The 16,225-nt window shown below is 35.6% G+C and overlaps 1 protein-coding gene across 1 annotated transcript; it reads right to left on the bottom strand.

Moving 5' to 3' along the window:
* Positions 1-228: 228 nt before the first annotated feature.
* On the bottom strand, positions 229-1,668 carry LOC143535469 (vignain-like). Its single transcript, XM_077029709.1, has 3 exons — positions 1,224-1,668; positions 759-999; positions 229-613 (listed from the first exon to the last, which is right to left on the bottom strand). Exons 1-3 carry the CDS (start codon positions 1,666-1,668, stop codon positions 229-231), a joined length of 1,071 nt encoding a protein of 356 aa, XP_076885824.1.
* Between the last annotated feature and the right edge of the window lie 14,557 nt (positions 1,669-16,225).

Here is a 16,225-nt window from a genome sequence, read left to right as displayed (position 1 = left end):
CAAAATTTTAACTGATCACCACTGAAACCTAACAGTTATCACACTTAATATTGCCGATCCTTTGGGGAAAAAATTATACATAAGAGTCTTTCTTAGTATTCGTATGGGGGCTCCCTAAATCTTGAATACGCCCCTGCTAGAGTTCATTCTAACTATTTATTGGATTAACCCGGTTAGCTAGTTCAACTGGCATATATTTCTATTAGATTTTTCATACTAGTAAATGATCTAGACATCATGATTTGGTTGATCAGGGTTCTTTCTAGGCATAGCAGGGTGCGAATACATGACGCAAACACCATCTGGTTGTGGAACTCCAGGTCCTCGTTGCATACGTATGTATCCCCCCTCTCCCCATCCAGCCCCCCATGAGTTTTTGACGATCCAGTACTTCAGTCCTTCGGAAGTTTCATTGTATCCTACAATTGCCATACCGTGCCCTGACTGCGTTCCACATGGTCCTGTAAAAACTCCCTCTTTATAGAACATGAAATCATTACCAGTAGGATCCATGCCAATCGTTACAGGCCCGTGTGCAACTGCTTTCATCACTGCATCCTCACTATGCTCGGGAATTTGCTCTTGCCCATTAAGTGTTACGGAGTGATGGCCGAACTGGATTAGAAAAAAAAAACGAATCTTAAAACACATGCATAACTAGTGGAATGTAATATCAGACTAGGGCTTATTAGTATGAGCCCACAAGCTTAGTTAGGTTTCTAGGGTTCCTTGTGATCCAGATTCAAAGTTTTAAGTTGTACCTTTCTGGATCGCAGTGGTGTTTCCTACCTTCATAAGGGTATCTCTCATCTGTGGCTATACCTCCCTTTTCAGTGATGAAGTCGAATGCGTCGTGCATTATCCCTCCACCACAGCCATTGTTGTTCCCATAAGTGTCACAGTCAATAAGTTGTTGCTCCGATAACGATACTAGTTTTTTGGTTCTGATAGCGTTTATTCCTTCCACTGCAGCAATTGAGCAAAACGCCCAACAACTTCCTGTGAAACAAAACCATCCATAAAGCTCAGTCGGGGCTTAACCAAAATTTGAGGAGGGCAATCGGCTTTTTTGCATACAATAAAAAATTATGAATACCCCAAGGCACCCCCCCCCCCCAACACACACAAGACACACACACTAGTAAGTCTGCCATAAAGCATTGATAGAATAAAAGTTGTGAAATTATTAGGAAGTTTTGATCAATTCTATATGTTACTATTACCACACTGCCCTTGGTTCTTGACCGGGGTGACCGCGTTAAGAAGCCTCCAATCAATCGCTTTTGGGAGGTTAGTTGCATTTGCATATTGGAAGTCAAGGCCCCCCTCCAGCTTACGAGGTGGGCGGAGTGCATAATTATGGCCAATCTTCGAGTTACCGTAGGCCTGAACAAACTCATAGTTAGTCATGGTAGCAAACTCGTTCAACTGCAACTTATATGGCCTGTTCTTCTTGTTCGCCTTGTGAACATGATTCAGGTTGTACTTGAAAACATTGAACCGCTCTGGGCTTTTATGGATAACTTTGTGGTGGGCTCTCCACCGGTCATACATCCCTTCCAAGCCCTCTTGGGTTTCAAGTTCTTTATCATCGTAAATAAAGCTCTCCACAACGCCTAAAATCAAAGGCAAACAAAATGAAACTAAAAGAAACGTGTTGATCTCCATTTCTTAAAATGGAAATCTGTGTTGTGTTTATAGATCGAAGAAGAATAATATCCCTGCAGATTTATATGGTATGTGCTTGTTTTTAGGGTAGGAATTTGGAATAAATCAAAGGTATGGATGGTTATACGGTGATGTGTATGAGAATGTGGCGAAGCGTTTTGTTCGTTTTTTAATGGGACAATATTAAGCTCGACCAAGGTGAGGATTTTTTGAGTTATGGAAAGAGATTATATTATAGATAATATTATATATATAGCAGTTCCACTAAAATGCTATTTAAAAAACTGTAGCTAGCTAGGCAAACAGACACGACACGACAAGTGTGATTTGCGTCCATTTATCAATTATGTTAGTTTCTAGCAACACATATAATTATATAATATATTGTTTCCGGTAGGAATAACTTCTACAATGTTTAATACACACCGTCTGATCATCCTGAGGATAAATCTGGACCATTCAAAGTCCACTAAAACCTTCTAGAAGCAGCGGTTGCGGACGGTTTTGGTTTCCTCTGATTTCTCCCCACGTCGTCTCCAACAGTTCCCTTATTTGGCTTCAAGTTGAATATCATCACCGTTCATCTGCCTTCCTTCTCTCTACCGCAACCTTTTTCTCTCATGGCCACTAAAGGTTCAATCTGACAGGTAATGCCAATCATTAATTCGAAATTGAGATTCTAGGGCTCATATTTGGTTTAGTATCAATCACATTTTCACTTTTGCTTTCCAATTTGTATCCTCTTCCCACAAAACAGAGTTTGTAGAGGCAACTCCCCGTTTCTTTTGGCATATGGCATCGGAAGTGGTGATTGCGATTCTCGGTTATCATTGCCGACACCAAATTTCTTGGTGAATTTTGTTACTCGTATCTCCAACGGGGTTAGGGATTGTATGAATTTGTTTTGATTTCATTTATGTTATGATTCTGTCATCAGATAACAAGTGTTTTGGTGTGTAATTCCTAAATGCCTCTTTTATGCCCACCATGTGTTCGATAAAAGCTTGATGACATGTAATTCAAGAATCGATAGCAGGTATTATTATTTATATATATATTTAGACAAATTGAAGGCGTGTTGTTTTTGCAAATTATAACTAACATGTGATGACTTGTAACAGGGAAAGAAAAAGTCAGGATATTGAGGCCTCATTTGAGGCATGTAAATTACATCCGGTTCGTGCTACTGCTAAAACCATGCGCAGTCCTTGGAGATTATACCATTATACCATGATTTTGATTTTGAACTGTAAGGACTTGTGATTATCGTTGACTATTGACCCTTCCTAATTTATGATTTATTTTGACAGTGGAGTAATCAATTTGTTGTTACAACTTTTGACGGTGCTCCAACTGCTAATTTAAAAGCTATAATATAATAAGATGGACAAGTCGGTTCGTGATGCCCATGAACCTCAGGTAGAATCTTATGTATAGTTAAAAATTCTTTATTTGTTTATTTATTTATTTTGTAATTTGCAGGCGATAGTTTTGTGGCAGCCACTTCGGCTTTCAGTAAACTGGACAAATTTTTAGCTTATATGGTTCCTTCAGTTGGTGAGGTAAATTACTTTTCTATTAACTTTACCCAATTAATTTGTTTATTTTTCGTTTTTAAATCATAGTAAATATGATAATTGCAGTTTTCAAGGATGTTTATGATGAAAACGAAGATGCTTAATGTTCATGTATGTTTCTTAAATATGAACCTCTTTAAGCTCAAGTTGATAGAGTCACTTGCAAATTCTTCTGTTGTGCTCTTGCCAACCATACAAGGTACCACATTTGAATTATTTTGTTTTTCATTCCATGTATTTATGCCTAACAAAATGGGTTGGGCGGGATAATGGTTCACAACAGGTTTATTCAAGGGGGTTATTTTAGTTTGCGCTGTCACACCCCGACTTAGGGCCTAGGCGTGACACTCGTAGTTGGTACCTGTTTTGAAAATATATCAGAGTTGCGGGTTATTAGTGAAAGTCTTTTGATTATATTAATTTATTTTGAAAATCTCTTGAATAATAAATATTCAAGTATTTGATTTACAAACCTTTGTTTATTCTTGTTTACAATATTTTATTTATTAAAAACTGAGCCATCTCTATCTGCGAGCATCTATCTCTAAGTGTAACTTCTATCCCTTGTTATCTGTGCTATACTTGCTTTCCTGTAATGAGGGGAAAAAATACGTCAGCTATATGCTGGTGAATCGTTGACTCTTTAAACATTTGACTGACAAGATAGTTTTAGGAACAAACTCAGCAGAAAAGTCTCTTATTTCTGGGAACTTGTGCCACTGCCATACACCCATAATTATGGTTCTCCAATAACTGATGCTCATTGGAGAAATTTCGTTATGCCTGTTAGCCTGCGGCCACGTAGCCTTGATTTATAGGTTAACAAATATGTTTAGATTTAGACACATGTGTACTCGGTCTGAGTTGCTTTTATTATCTACCTTATAACTTAGGGATCACGTAATCCCTTAAAATGTAGAGATCACGTAATCTCATATTTGACTAACTGTTTAAGATAAACAACCCGTTTATCTGACTGTAAAAGGTTTAACGTATTCACCTGTGATTGTGATTGTCTTTTCTGAATGATGTGGTGACTCTCGTTTGAAAACCCTTGTGAATGAATGATTGATCTATGTAATAACATAAGTTTATATAAATACTCGGATCGTCTCTTGATCTAACTACAGACCTTTAGTCTGGTTTTTATAGCTTTAAACCTTGACTGATCATTTGTTTGAATAAAATATTTAGACTCATAATCTTTTCATTTGTTTACAAATCATGTGTTGATTTTCTTCTTCACGAAGAAACATTGAATTGACTATAACCTTGGTATGTAAAATCTTACATTTTTTAGTTGTGAAGAAACTACTATATCTGCTTGTATGTAAAAGCTTATGTTTCTTAATCATGAAGAAACATTATTTTAACTATAACCTTTGCATGTATAAAGCTATTATAAACATAATCATGATCAAGGTTTTGGGCTATACTCCTGACTATGGTCTAAGCCATATAATATAATAATAAAATAATATTTAGGCAGAACCCCCTACCTTATGCGGGTATTTGGAGTTTATATGCCTAAACTTGTACGAGCAGCGCTTCTACTTCTATCGCGTATCGAGGCTCAAATCGTCGAGACTTCGGAGCTTGGAACGTATTACGAGGTTGGCACACTTCTCGAGACTAAGTGTGTGGTTTTATGTGTGAATGAAATGCCGAATCCCTCCCCTTTTATAGCTGATTCTGGGAGTCATCGCGTAGCGCGATGGTCCTTTGCTTAGTGCATCGCGTAGCGCGATGTCAGACAAGTGACGCGTAGCTGCTGACTCAGCCCTAGCATCTGCCACGTGTCCTCTGATCACGATACGTGTTGCTGCGTCATCGTGCACCATCGCGTAGCGCGATGGTTTTGTTCCTGGGCTCATCGCGTAGCGCGATGGGTCTTGAAATTAGATTTTTTAACTTTTGGTCCCTCGTCTTTGATAACCTGCCACTTCTTGATCATACTTCCATTTTCCAAAACACCACATTACGCCCATCATCCGAGTCCATGTCCGAGTCCGTGTCCGTGCGCGTGCGCGTCGGGTGCTTCGCGTCCGGTGCGCGTCGGGTGCTAGGACTATGGAGAGTGGTTAGCCACATTAAAACATTTTTATGGAAACTTGCTTCCTTATAAAGAGCTTCCATTTCTTTGTTTGTTTCCATGTGGGATGAAAATTCCATTCCTTATTTATACCCATGGAATGCTCCCCTTTTTCTTCCATCTATCCATGTGGGATGGATTTTCCTACTTCCTTAAACATAAGATGCTTAATCTTTCATTATCTCATTTTTCCTATTACTTGATTTTGAGGTTATTTTAATCCTCCAACTTTCAAAGTTGACATTTTTAGTCCAAAATAAATATGGATATTTCTAGGATGTTACATGCGTAGTGATGGCTTTGGGTCAAAACAGTCGGGTTTAAAAAGTTTTCTGATAACTATTTTACATTTCTTCAGTTTTGCTTCCGAGTTCTAAGACGCAGATTCTGCGTCTGGCTCCGGGTTATGACATTGGATATTTTCAGAAGTTCTTGTCCTTTATCTCAACTTATTCATTGATTATGGCCGAAAGGAATACACCATTTTCACTTGTTTGAAAAAATAATAACCCATTATGACCAATTTGAAATATAACACCAACACATTCTTACGTGTTTGAAAAATAATACCAACCCATTCTTACCCGTTGCATTCTGACTTTCTGATATTAATGCATTTTAAATTTGTTTATTAAATCTGTAAGTCTGTTTTGGTAAGTGTATTTGTATTATGTTGTAAATATAAGGTGAAAGGAGCTTCAATAATTGATGTGTTTCTTATACCTGATTTCGCATTTCATGATCGGTTGATTACAATTCCTGTAAGTATTCTTAAATCAAATTCATATCTTGTGTACTAATTGTTGATTAATATAAAGTAACATAATATTCTAATACGTTCTTATTGTAATGTTGTTTGCCTCTTGATCTACAGCCCTTATATCTGTGGAGTTATTCCAAGGCTGAGTTTCTCTACACCAAATCTTGTCAAGAACTTAATCTAACGGTGACTGAAGATGGTTTTTGACAATTAATTTATGTTTTCAAAAATCCAGAACCTGTAAACTATGTAAATGACAATTAAAATTCTAATTCGATTTGTTATTTTTGCGATTTACAAAAGGAAAGATGGGTCCTTTTGGTGTTATTCTATTTCATAGGGATTCAAGAAAAATAAATTCTACTATTCTCTTTATTAAGACAAAGTTTAATATAAGTTGAATAAAAAACTTGAAGTTTATGACTTATGAAAATAAAAAAGAACAAGATAATGTTGCAACGGTCGCTGATTTGGAGATAAATCTTTTCATTATGACAGTTTATAGTTTGTATTTTTAATTCAAAGCGGGTTTAGATTGAAAAAACTCACACTTTCTTTTTCCAATTTTAAACTGGCCAATCAGGTTGACTTGTAAACGCCTATTCTTCATTTTAAACAACCGGTCCACCGGACGGGTATAAAATTAGTTAATATGAGTGTGTAAAGAGAAAACACACACACACACACACACACACACACACACACACACACACACACACATATATATATAGTGTTAGGTTAAAATAAAAACCACTTGAGTTGTGTAAACTCTAAAAACCCATTCTTAACCACATGTTTTTAATTAAAGATTAAATCTTGTGGTCCACAATTAAAGTTAATAAAAAAATGTTAACATAAATATAACTTTTTCTCTCTCTTAAAAACATATAAAAAAATTGGTAAAAAAATGTTAAAAAATAGCAAAATATTTTTTTTAATGTTTCGATGTTTTGTATTAAATGTTACAACATATATTACATGTAACAAAAAAAAAACGATGTTACATAGGGTTTTCGTGGGTTTTCACAACTCAAGTGGGTTTTCATTCTATACTTTGCCTATATATATATATATATAATATCAAGATTATATGAGAACTTTTTGAAAATTAAGAACTATGAGAACCATTTTGGACAAAAAAAACCCAAAAAACAAAAAAAAAAAGTCATAAAACAGAAAAAACACAAAAATAAAAAAAGTAAAAAAAACAAAGTTCTTATTTGTCATCTTGGTTTCCAAAAAAAACGTAAAAAAAATCTTGGTTTAACTAAATTATACATATATGTATAATATGTACATATATGTTCACACATATTTTTTTTTCTATACACATATGTATAATTTAAGATAAATGATAATGCACATATGTGTAGATTACGTAACTAGAGATTAAACGAAAGTATACATATGTGTATTGATATAATACGAATTAAAAAGAAAAAAAATCGGTTTTTTTTATTATACATATATGTATAATATGTACACACATGTTTTTTCCTATACACATATGTATAATTTAAGGTAAATGATAATGTACATATTTGTACATTACATAACTAGAGATTAAATGAAAGTATACATACGTGTATAGGTATATTACGAATTAAAAAGAAAAAAAATTCGGTTTTTTTAAATGAAATCAAAATGAAATAAAAGAATTTTGGTTGTTTTACTTTTTTAAAATATTCGTTTTTTTTTGTTTTATAATTTTTTAAATATTTTTTAGAGATATTTTTAGTGGTCCAAAATGGTTTTCAAAGTTCTCAATTTGCCAATGGTTCTCTTAGGATCCTTACCATATATATATATATATATATATGAGTGCGTAAAGAAATCCTAATGGAATTCATTATGAAAAAGACTTCGACGCATGGGCTAACTGCTGTAAGACTATCCGTTGTGGAGTGGCTCCATGCGCGACCTCACCCAAAACCTTAGTTACACACCATGTTCGGCTAGTGTTTCTTTTTTTTTAGAGGGTGGGGCAGCAAGAGGGAAGACGTTACCCCCTTAGCATTGTTTTACGTAATCACATGCACACACATATAATGAACTTTTTAGTTAATGCAAGGCCAAAAAATTGTGACTTGCGATATCAATATGGCGAAACTCGTTAAATAAATTTTGATCAATCAATCGGTTTAAGTTAGCGTGTAATACTGCTTCGAGACGAGAGGTTCGATGCACACGATTGGCTTCAACGAGGAGAAAGTTTCTAGAATGTTAGGCTTTTGTATTTAGCTATAAACAGGAAACTTGTTATTTATTTTTAGTGTGTGTTTTCTATGGTGAAAATCACCCAGCCAATAGGAACTCACCTTGGGTGGGGTCGGTACGCTTAATATATTTCATTATTTTACACCGATAACAAGAGCGTTCATAATCTATATTATCTTTATATTATTGTTCGGCCATTTGATTTCACACACCCATCTTGATCGATTATCAAGAGAAAATTCCTTTGTTTGATAGATTCGTGTTTTAGGAGACCTACATAAGATATCAGAGAGGATCGAATCACTTGATTCAACTTTGCTCTTGATTTTTGGGTTATGATTCCGCGATTACCCGAACTGAAACGCCAATATCTTGAAGTTTTCAATGATCCGTTGAAGTTTCGGAAATAAAGTTTGAAGATTTTGAAAATAAGTTTGGAAATAAATGTGCTTGTAGTTCGTCTTTGTAGACCTGAGAGTTTCACAACCAATTTTAAAGGTTCGTTTAATGTTTTTATGAAGAACACACATTTCGTTTGTGTATTAAAGCTGCAAAAAGTAGGATTTTTCTTATTTCACCAAATCAAGATTTGGAATTCACATCAATTCTGGGATAACATTTTTTTGTCCGTTGTTCTTCGTACACGCAGTTGTGTATGTGTGTTAGAGTAGGGAGGGAAGCAAGAAATTTGAATCCAGATCTGATAACTATTCTCATCCATTAGCCACAACCGATTTTGTGGGTGTTATGATGGTGTTGTTGTTGGTGACAAGTTACAAATGATTATCTCAAGGTAAGCGTGATTCCATGACTATAGATTTGGTGACGTCACTCTCCTTCTGAATCTGTGTTTGATTATACTCGCTGAGCTTATGGTGTGGTTAGGGAGATTCTCCGGTGAACCAAGGAAATGGTGTGGATGGTTAGTGTCAGTTGTTAGGCCTATTTTGTAAACGTAGTCTTTTGTATTATCTTGATTATTTACGTTGTAATGTAATAGTCTTTCATCTCTCTTTGTATGTTTGGGCCATAGGCCATTATAAACGAAGCCCATTGGGCCGGAATAATGAAATATGGGTACTACTATAAATAGTGCAAGCTTCCATGCACTATATAACCCTTTTGAAAAACTAGTTATCTTATCCTTTTTACCAACTCTCCCACTTCTTACTTAACCGGAAATAACCAAACCCCTACAAGATCTGAGATCTCGGTTTACTTGTGAATGATTCCGCTAGCTTACAAGGAGATTGATCCAAGAACACGTTGTTTGATCCCGTATGTTGGACCTACAATTAGTATTAGAGCTTTCGGCTTTATTAGTTGGGGTTCTTGGGTCACAACCTTGGATTTTGGCCTTGTTTGTGTGTTTAAAATGTGTGCTCTTGCAAAACAAAGTCTGTTCAAGTGTTGAAAGTAGTTTCGGGTTTGACATAGTGTACTTGAAAGCTTAAAAATCGATTCAGAGGTGTGAGGTGTGTTTGAGGTTAACAAAGTGTTCCTTGGGTTTAACAGTGTAAAAAGGGTGCTCAAATTCGCACTAAACAACTTCCTAGGCAATTTGTTTTTATTTGAAAAACAAATTGCATCGTATTCAGTTTTCAAATCGCATCGCATTTGATTTTCTAATCGCATCGCATTTGGTATACAAATTGCATCGCATTTGGATTTTAATATGTATCACATCTTAAAATCCAATCGCTTTGAAAACTAATCGCATCGCATATTAGAAACCAGTCGCGTCGCATTTGGTAAACCAATTGCATTGCATCTGTTGTGCGATTCGTTTGAGACAGTAAGCCAATCGCGTCGCATAAGACATTCCAGTCGCATTCTCTATGCGATTCAACTGTACTTAGTGATTTTAACACAGTTTAACTTAAACACAGTCTTGGACTGTTTGACTTTCTGACGTTATAAACATGGCACAAGATCCTGAAGTTAAGACTTATATCATGCTTGAAAATGGAGCCGGAACAATAAATAAACCATCCAAGCTTCTCAACTGGGAGCGTAACTTTGAAGAGTTTAAATGGAGATTTAAGAATTACATAAGAATTAATGACTTTGATCTTTTATGATCAATTGAGAATGGACCTCACAGACCCACCACAACTTCTCCTGCTGGGCATGTTCCTGTTCCTATTCCTGCTACAAGTTATTCTGATGAGGACAAAAGGATGATCCTTGATGATGAGAAGGCATATGCTGTCTTGAGTGTATGTTTGTCAATCGACATTGCTCAAACACTTAGAGAATGCATAAGGGTATTTTGCTAAATGTATGTAAGGTTCATTCGTTAAAGAGTCTTTAACGAATGAGACCTGTGTGTGTTAGAACTCATTCGTTAAGTATGTTTAACGAATGAGTGTTAATGTATGATGTTATTCGTTATGGATTGCATAACGAATGACTTGATGAATGTGATGCTCATTCGTTAGGTATGTCTAAAGAATGAGGTCATCTTCTATATATACCTTGATGTAAATTATTCTAAATAATAGTTCTTATTTTATCATTCAACAAGCCCTTGATTTTCCCGAATCTCCTCTCAACACACACACACACACTAACGTAAAACCTAAACGCGTTTCATATCAAAGACTAGATCCGTAACGTAATCGATCAGATCATGGTTCCTCAAGTGGTATCAGAGAATGTGTCTAATTGAATCACGTTTAGGACATCAATTCGATTCGGTTCATATATGTTTTGGATCGTAATTGTATCGGATTGAGTATAATTGGTATTCGGATAATTTGTATTGTATTTTTTATCAATTGACAGATTGAAACATGTTAATTGAAGTTGAATTGACCTTAGTATTGTTCGCGATAACGAATTGATCATCTATGGTCATTTAATTGTATTGATAATTAGTAAAATCATCGGTTTCAGTTTGCGCAGGAAAACATTCAAAGTTTTAACGTATTTTGACTGTTTTTGTTAAAATTAGATTGAATTTGAGATGTTTGTGGTATTCGGACAGGTTTGTTGAGGTTCGGAATTGGATTACGAAGAGTTTGATTGGTATACTGTGTGATTTGGTTGTGGTTTGGATCGGTTTGAATAGGTTTGGATATGGAAAAATGATGAAGATGATGAATGCTCATTCATTGTTTTTTTGAGCTCATTCGTTATTTTCATATCACATTTGTTAGACGGTTTTTAAGTTGCTATAACCGTTTCTAACAACCCATTAGTTTACTGTAGACTCATTCATTACTTTGATCACTCATTCATTTCAATCAGATTCGTGATCACATTCGTTCTTTATCTCACTTTCTTTATTCACTCGTTCGTTACTTTTGTTCCACTTTCGTAATCTCTCATTCGTATCGTTCATTCGTTTGAATAGTAAGCTTCTCTCATTCGTTCAAGTTAAAGTATTCCCATTCGTTATTCAAGTTTCATAAATTGTCATCTCACTCCCTCAACTTTCAAATTTGATAGTTTTAATCCTTAAACTTTCAATCATGGCAAATTTTCTATGCTCTTGCGTCTCATAATGCTTTAATGCAACAGATGATGAACTATGATGCAGAGATCGGGTCTCACACTAAATGGCCGAGGCTCATGAACCTGTGTGATTTTCCTAAATGGGAACCAAGATTTAAAGCTCATTTGGGAGCTGTTCAACCGGAATGCATGCAAAGTTTGGAAACTGCGATTGTTGGTTGGTAATGATGCCACTAGTTTCAAAGAAAAAGAATTTTGTAATATGTCTATCAAGGAAAAGAAATCCTATGAGATTGAAACAAAGGCTTACTCTATGTTGACATTGGCATTACCAGAGCATAATTTCCATCAGATGAGCAACATTAAAATCTGTGCTAATTTGTTTCATCATATAAGAATGAAAAGCATGGGTGAAATTTCAGTTTAGAAACTTTTGTCTCTTGAAAAGGAAAACAGTCAGTGAATTATTGACAAGATTTTGTCATTTAATTGCTGACATGACTAATTTTTCTATGCTTCCTAATGATGGTGACCAGATTGATACTTTGAAGGATGCCTTACCCTTGGGAGTATCATGGTCTTCGTCAACGAGATGATGAATCAGTTTCTGAATTCAATGACAGATTCTACGTGTTGATTGAATTCCTAGGGCAGCTACTGGAACACCCGAGGAACAGGCAGAAAAATACCAATGGGCTGTATGTGACCGGATTCATAGGTCAATAATTCATTTGACTTTTGCTACTGTTGCAGAAGCTGCAAAGAAAATGGATATGGAAAGGCAGGCATTTATGGGAAGTTCAGATGATAGCCGAAAGAGAAATAGGGATGGGAACCGTGCTGGCGAGTCGTCTCAAGGGTCATCAGATAAACAGACTAAACCATGGAAAGGTAGGACTTGAAGCCAGCAACCGATCCAAGCTCACCCGGTAAGCTAGAAAGGGAACCAAAATACTGCACCAACTCCTTTGTGTCCTCACTGTAACAAGCATGTCACACCCCGACATAGGGCCTAGGTGTGACAGCCGTTAGTTGGAATCTGTTTTGAAAATATATTAGAGTTGCGGGTTTGTTTTAGCGGAAGCCTTTAAAATATAATATTTAATTATAAAAATGTCAGGTCAAAATACCTGTTGAATATTGTAAAATATCAGCAAAAGTCTTTTTAGAAAATTATTATTATATTAAATCCTCGAGATTTGAATACCCGTTTGATAATTTAAATACCAGTCTTTTAAAGATATAATTTTATAATATACTTGAATAAAATATTTGAGCCATCAGATCACCTCTAATGATTGTGTCTCCAATCTTCTACCAGTCCTGCCTGTCAGTTCTATTCCTTACAGTTTCCCTGTAATGTGGGGGAAAAATACGTCAGCACACAGCCGGTAAATGACGCTGACTCAGTAATACCATTTTGAAAACAACAATAATACCTTTGTGACAATACTCATTAGGCACCAACTCAATTGTGTTAAAATTACTCTAAGTACATGTACAATTAATCATATACACAATATCATTTCTCTGAACAGTCCGTAGACATCCAGAGGCGTGTTGGATGATATGCATAGCCTCGGGGAACTCCGAGTCACCATGTATGAATGGATCCAGACACATGTATACTCTTAATCTGAGTATGCCCGTTTCTTCTTATTGTAACACAAAGTTTTAAGGATTCGTAAATCCCATGCAAACAGTTCAGACTCTAAAAGAGTTGTAAAAGTTTAGGGCCTATTCACCTTTTATGATTGTAATCAGTTTCTGACACTGATTCCTGTATGTTGATCAGTTTCGGTTACTGACCCCTGTATGTAATCAGTTTCTGTTACTGATTCCTGTTTCTGTTTTCAACTTTCTAATTGATTGATTGATTGTTATCTCGAACCTATATTACGAGTATAACGTTTGTATAAATATCTAGATCAACGATCTAGCTTCAGACCCCGTAGTCTGTTTTGTATAGCTATAACCTTGACAATTCGTTTGTTTGTATAAAACATTTGGACCTTTAGTCCTTTTGTTTAATAATCAATTATATGTCAGGTTTCTTCTTCAGGAAGAAACATGTGTACCAGATTCTTCTTCAAGAAAAAACATTACTTTAACTATAATCTGTGTGAATGAACAGTATATTTCTTAATTATTAAGAAATACTATTTAACTATACCCTTTGCATGTAAATAATTATGTTTCTTAATCATAAAGAAACAATAATTTGACTATAACCTTTGCTTATGAAAAGTGATATTATATTATACTTAACAGTGATCAAGGTTCGGGCTATACCCCCGCCAATGGTCTAAGATATTATTATAATAATAAAATATATTTAAACAGAACCCCTACCTCACACGGGTATTTGGAGTTGGTTATCTAAGATCGATCGAACGACACTTCTACTCTATATCGCGCACTAGAGCTTAGACTGTCAAAGCTTTGGAGCTTGGCACGTTTCATGAGGTTGGCACAATTCCCGAAAATAAGTGTGTGAAAATGTGTGTGTTTGAGGTGTGGGGTGACATGCCGTGAGCCTCCCCTTTTATAGCCGAAATTGGGTACCATCGCGTAGCGCGATGGTCCCTTCACTTAGCCCTAGCGTCTGCCACGTGTCCCCCCATTGCGACACGTGTTGCTGCGTCATCATAGACCATCGCGTAGCGCGATGGGTTACAGAATTCAGATATTTAGTTTTAGTCGCTCGTCTTTGATAACTTGCCACTTCTTGAACATACTTCCATTTTTCAAAAATACTAAAGGGCCCTTATGCGGCTCGCGGCGATGCGAGCGTGCGAAGTGCAAAGTGCGCTATCAAAAGGCCACATTACTGCCATCGCCCGATTCCGTGTCCGTGCTCGTTGGGTGTTTCGTACCCTCCGCTGGGACTATGGAGAGTGGTTAGCCATATTAAAACATTATTATGGAAACTTGCTTCTTTATAAAGAGTTTCCATTTCTTTTCTTGTTTCCATGTGGGATGAAAGTTATCTTCCTTATTTATTCCCATGTAGAATGCTTCCATTTTCTTCCATCTTTCCATGTGGGATGGAATTTTCTCATTTCCTTAGCTTGAGAATTCTTAATTTTTCTCATTTCATTTTACCCATGACTTATCTTAAGAATATTTTTAATCCTTCAACTTTCAAAGTTGACATATTTGGTCTAAAATAAATATTGGTTTTTCCTAGATGTTACATCCTTCCCACCTTTAAATGAATCTCGTCCACGAGATTCGCTTGTCTTAGGTTTGGACGTTTTTGCTTTGTTAATCTGATTCTCGTGTTTAGCTGTCAATACAGAATATTGAAAATTTTCAGACCTATTGCTAATCTTTACATCTCGATTGATGTAATTAGTCAATAGTTCAGAATATTATAAGTAATTGTAAATTGCTAAACATAGTGGCCAGTTGTGTTTAATTATTTACCTTACCTTTTGTATTCAAAACATTTACCAATGTTAGCTCTATTGTTTCATGGATTCGATCTGTCGAATCAATTCCATCTCTTGATCCTGATTATGTGCTTTCCTTGTATCATAACAATACCTTTGTACTTTTTAGCAATCATATCTGACTTGTTATACAATCGTATCTCTTTGAACATTCTCGAGTTCTTTTGACTTTTTGATCAATCCCTGTAGATTACAGTATTTCTTGAATATCTTGCCATTGAGCAGAAATTTCTTTCAACGATATGCTGTCTTTGTATATTTTGATATCTCTAGACATTTATCTTTTCTTGATAATATTCAGAATCTCTTTCCCTTAGTATGCTATTAACCTATATTTGCAATACACTTGCATATGTATCTAGATGGCGTTTCTTGATTAATCGGCAGACCTTTAGTCTGTTTTGGTTCAACAAACTCATGGCAGCAGACTCGTGGTCTGATCAGCAGACTTTTAAGTTTGATTTAATTCAGCAGACTCTTGATCTGATCAGCAGACTTTTAGTCTGATTCAGTTCAACAGACTCTTAGGGTTAACCTAACCTTAATAGAGTTTATAATATATTTTGTATTTACATATGACCTTTAATATGGCACGTCTTAGCCTAATAGAGATAGTCCATCAACTGGATGAATCTGTCAGGTGATACGTCAAATCAGCATGTTATCAGTTGTGAACGTCAGCTTTAAATTCAGACACTCGATTGCCTTTTCTTTTAGAGATACTGAATATGAACATTCTTTTGTATTGACAAGATCTGTATGCTAATATTTTATTTATAACTTAGGGAATTAAAAACCTTTTCTCAGTTTACAAAACTTCTTGTTTCAGAACGAGTTACAGTTTAATGTACACGAGTTAACTAATCTATCTGACATTCCTTTGATATAATCTTTCTGTGCTTTTCTTGATTGCTTGTCAGACATTTCTGGTTTTCTACTGACATTAGTGTCAGTCTTGATTAGCTTTTCTTTTCGGGCAATTTGTTTTGAAGTGGCC

The sequence above is a fragment of the Bidens hawaiensis genome, unplaced genomic scaffold, assembly GCF_021521415.1.
Source record: "Bidens hawaiensis isolate Kalapana, Puna unplaced genomic scaffold, B.hawaiensis_p1.1 tig00010474_1, whole genome shotgun sequence".
Lineage (NCBI taxonomy): Eukaryota > Viridiplantae > Streptophyta > Magnoliopsida > Asterales > Asteraceae > Bidens > Bidens hawaiensis.
This window is presented reverse-complemented; position numbering and strand designations above follow the sequence as displayed.

Coding starts and splice junctions, on each gene's coding strand:
- LOC143535469 (XM_077029709.1), bottom strand. CDS start 1,668: ATGGAGATCAACACGTTTCTTTTAGTTTCATTTTGTTTGCCTTTGATT. Junction 1,000..1,223: donor CAAGAACCAAGGGCAGTGTG/GTAATAGTAACA, acceptor TTTGTTTCACAG/GAAGTTGTTGGGCGTTTTGC. Junction 614..758: donor CACTGCGATCCAGAAAGGTA/CAACTTAAAACT, acceptor TCTAATCCAGTT/CGGCCATCACTCCGTAACAC.